Raw genomic sequence first — 3,833 nt, forward strand, 5'->3', positions numbered from 1 at the left:
GCGGAGACTCGGCCGCGCTTACTTGAAGGTGGTGGTCGGCGTTTGTACAGCGTGCGAGCCCTTCACCTGTTGTCGATTTGTGTTCTCCTTGCAGCCTTGATTAGCCTGTCCTTTGGGGGAGCTGTCGGACTCATGTTCTTGATGCTCGGATGTGCCCTTCCCCAGTACAAGTAACGTGCACTCTTCTTCCTTTTTTTCTGTATGTCGGTGACTCCAGAATAGTTTGGCTTTCAGGATGATGGACTGTTAAGTCCTCTGTGTGTGGGAGGGGTTTTGGGTGGGTTTTTTGGCTTCAAAAGATTGGGATGGGAAAAAAGACCATCCGGGAGTTAATTCACCATAAAAGCGAAGGCAACAAACTTTAAATTACCCGGTCTGGCTACAAACTGTTTCAGAATGCACTGTCCTAACATGTCTCCAACATTGATCCTCTGTGGCTGGAGAGCAGATGGCACCTCCTGAAGTAGACAGCCAGTGTGCGTTATCGGGGAAGCGTTTGCGTTTTCTCTGGCTACTTAGTAGCAGCTGGGCTGTCGGTGACTATGGGGGCTGTGTACCGCACCTGGTAATGCAGCGTCTGGAATAACTGCAGCTGCTGTCTGTACTTTCGGTCCATTGATTCCTATCTCTTAGTTTCCAGGAGATATGAAGTAGTAGACCAAAAGTTCAGCAAGTTAGGCGTATGGCTTTCACCCTTTGCAAGTGAATGCTGACTTTACAGAAAATCTTTTAAATCAACTTATTTAACGTTAAATAAATATCAAATAGTCCTGTTAGTGGTTGTGAATTGCAGTTCTCTACATATATGACTAGCTTTCTTATGCCAGCTTGCTTTTGTTGTAAAACCAGGGCTGGTGACACAAACCCTTAGGAAGCAGATCATCATGCAGTCACCCTTCAAGCTGCAGAAAAGTTTTATTGAAACAATGTGCAGCTGCATTGGTGTGTCCGAGAAATCTAGTCTGGTGAGCTGCAAGCAATAAAAGAAAACGTTGTCAAATATGATGCTGTAATTTTTGTAGGTTTTGTTGGTTGCGTTCAGATTTAAAAAAAAAAACAAGTCTCGGTGGCCCATGGCAGCTGAGTATTGGCTAAGAACAGTACTCTGTTCCATGTCTGTGCACTGAAAGCTTACAGGCAAAATGACGTGAGGGCTCTAGAAAGGTATCTCTGCTTTTTTACTTAAGAATTCTTAAGTAAAGCTGACAGGTTAAACTTAAGAGTTAAGCTCACCTTGTCAGGTGGCGTTAGATTTAGGCTTGCTTAGTGAAATCTTGCTTTACAAATATCCCGTTAGTGATTTCTCTGCTGCTGCCGTTGAGGTCAGCTGAACCCACTCACAAACATGGTCTGTTGGATTAATGTCAGCTTGTTCCAAAGCGAAGGATTTGCTTTCTCTGGGCTTGTGTCTGTCTTTCCCGAATGTGGATGCTGGATGGGGAAAATGCCTTGCATTGATTTTGGGAAGAACGGGAAGTAAATCAAGGTAACTTTAGCTTTTCTTTTCCTTTCTTTTTCAGCCAGTACTGGCCACTGTTTGTTCTGTTTTTCTACATCCTTTCTCCTATCCCGTACTGCATAGCAAGAAGATTAGTAGATGACACAGATGCTACAAGTAATGCCTGCAAGGAGCTAGCAATATTTCTTACGACAGGCATTGTTGTCTCAGCATTTGGGCTACCGATAGTGTTTGCAAGAGCAGAACTGGTTAGTAATATTTCAATCTATGATATTCTTTTTTTGCTAGAAAACTTTGTTCTTTATGGTTTTTTTACTGAAGGTAAAGCTCTCATGCACTAAGCAACTCTTACAAATACGTGCTTAAGATGCTTGCAGTGGAAACAGAAGAAGAGTTCTTTTGGCAAGAAAAACTAATACTAGAAACGGAAGCATGGCAGAATGTCGTGATTGCCAGTTGCTTCATGTGGTCATGGAATAAACCCTAACAGCCTATATGCAATGCAGAGAAAACGAGATAGAAAATAGTGTGAAAACGTGACAGGCAAGTAACCAAATATAAAAGTGTACAGAATACTTTGAAGGCAATTTGTGGAATAGTTGGGCTAAAGAAGCATGAATAAACAAGGCATTTTTGCACTCACTGTAAATTATATGTGGTGTTATTTTTTAAACTTGCACGTTGTCATTACATCTTTCCCAGTATACGGCTTTTTGCTAAAATCCTTTAAAAGATGACCTTGCTTGTGTGAATTTCAGAGAGCACTCCTAAGTCAAAAAACATGGAGTGCACTTTCATAAAATCTCTTTGGGCGAGAACAGCTTAGACGGTCAGTTTGAATGCCTCACACCCTTTGAGTAATCCACTTACTCTCCTTGGAAAACATTCACCTCCTTTTTTGTTACTGGGATATCTGCTGGCATTTTGAAGAGCTGCGCCCTTAAATGTCTATTTTAAAAAGTCTTATAGCGTGGTTAGCAAGTATAGCTGGGCTGCAGATGTGTTTGATGCTGTTGCCTAGCCGTACTTTACCATTTTTGGATGTTACAGCAAAACAGCCAGCGCTTTGAACACGGCTGGAAGAAACTTGCAGTGCTGCTTGGCTAACTGTGAATGGGTCGAGTCATTTTGGGTAAACCCACCCTTCTTGGCTTAACCACAAATCATGAGATACCACCTTCTTGCATCATGGACCTGTTGCTGAACTTTGTGTAGAATGTGACATTAAGACGTTACCTTTTGTCTTGTCAGTATTCAGTTCAAAACGTGTCTAACTAAATTCCCCTTGTTCGCAGATTTACTGGGGCGCGTGTGCACTTGTTCTTACGGGGAATACAGTCATCTTTGCCACGATCCTAGGATTTTTCTTGGTCTTTGGCAGCAATGACGACTTCAGCTGGCAGCAGTGGTGAAAGGAAGATAAGAGAACTATCACAGGCATCTTGTCATGCAGTGGCCATCCATACAAATGAGAGAATGGGCAATAAAGAGAAGTAGCATAGCAAGCCTCTTGAGCATTCTAGATGCTCCTTTCCACCTTGTTCATTCTGAGTGTACTACTGTTGCTGACAGGGTTTCTACATTTTTATGAAGTGGAGAGATGATTGATTTCATTTTTACCTATGGTATGTTTTTAGGTGCTCTCTTGGTTTAAAATTGTCATCCTTCTGTCTGGTGTTTATGTGAAGCTTTAAATCTGGAACAAGAACATTTAAACATGGTTTCAAAGAAGATTTAAAGTTGGGTGGTTTTTTGTTTTTTTTTTTAAGCTAAGAATTAATACTATGTTTCAAAATAACTTTTTTTTATATAGTGATTAAGTTATATACAAGCTGAATGGAGGTAAAAGATTGTGCACCACCATTGTCAATTACCAGATCAATAGATTGTTGCTGTAATTTAGCAGAGGCAAGGCGGGGCGGGGAGTACCAGTTGCGGATTTTTCTTCTGCCCATACCTCAAACTGGGTGATGAATGTTGACAGCCTTCATTTCAGGAGAAGGCTGAGGAGCAGGTAGAGTTATTTGGGAGAAGTCCTAAATTTTAATACTGCTAGCACTTTTACCTGCTTTGTTATCAATTCTTGCGTGGATGTGACATTCAAATACTCTGTAAATGTATTGATGCTATGACATACAAAACTGAAGTGTATTGTAGGGGAAGGGAAAATGATGTTTAAATTCCATTTTTTAAAAAAATATCTTTTGAACTCTTTCTATTTATAAGTATGGTATGGTTTTGAACTTTTATGTCAACTTTTTACCATAGAGATGGTAAAATGTTCATTTATGGAACTACTGGTCTGTGTTAATTTGAAGCATATACAAAGATATTTCCTCCTTCCCCTTTTTAATTTATTTTATACATAGTATAT

General features: G+C 40.5%; 1 protein-coding gene across 1 annotated transcript; it reads left to right on the forward strand.

Moving 5' to 3' along the window:
* Positions 1 to 94: 94 nt before the first annotated feature.
* Positions 95 to 3,211, forward strand: LEPROTL1 (leptin receptor overlapping transcript-like 1; the record flags this gene model as incomplete). Its single annotated transcript, XM_009584767.1, has 3 exons — positions 95 to 170; positions 1,521 to 1,707; positions 2,755 to 3,211. Coding segments are annotated over 3 exons (380 nt in total), but the record flags the coding sequence as incomplete, so codon positions are not given.
* Between the last annotated feature and the right edge of the window lie 622 nt (positions 3,212 to 3,833).

This window comes from Fulmarus glacialis, unplaced genomic scaffold, assembly GCF_000690835.1.
Source record: "Fulmarus glacialis isolate BGI_N327 unplaced genomic scaffold, ASM69083v1 scaffold37219, whole genome shotgun sequence".
In the NCBI taxonomy this organism is placed as follows: domain Eukaryota; kingdom Metazoa; phylum Chordata; class Aves; order Procellariiformes; family Procellariidae; genus Fulmarus; species Fulmarus glacialis.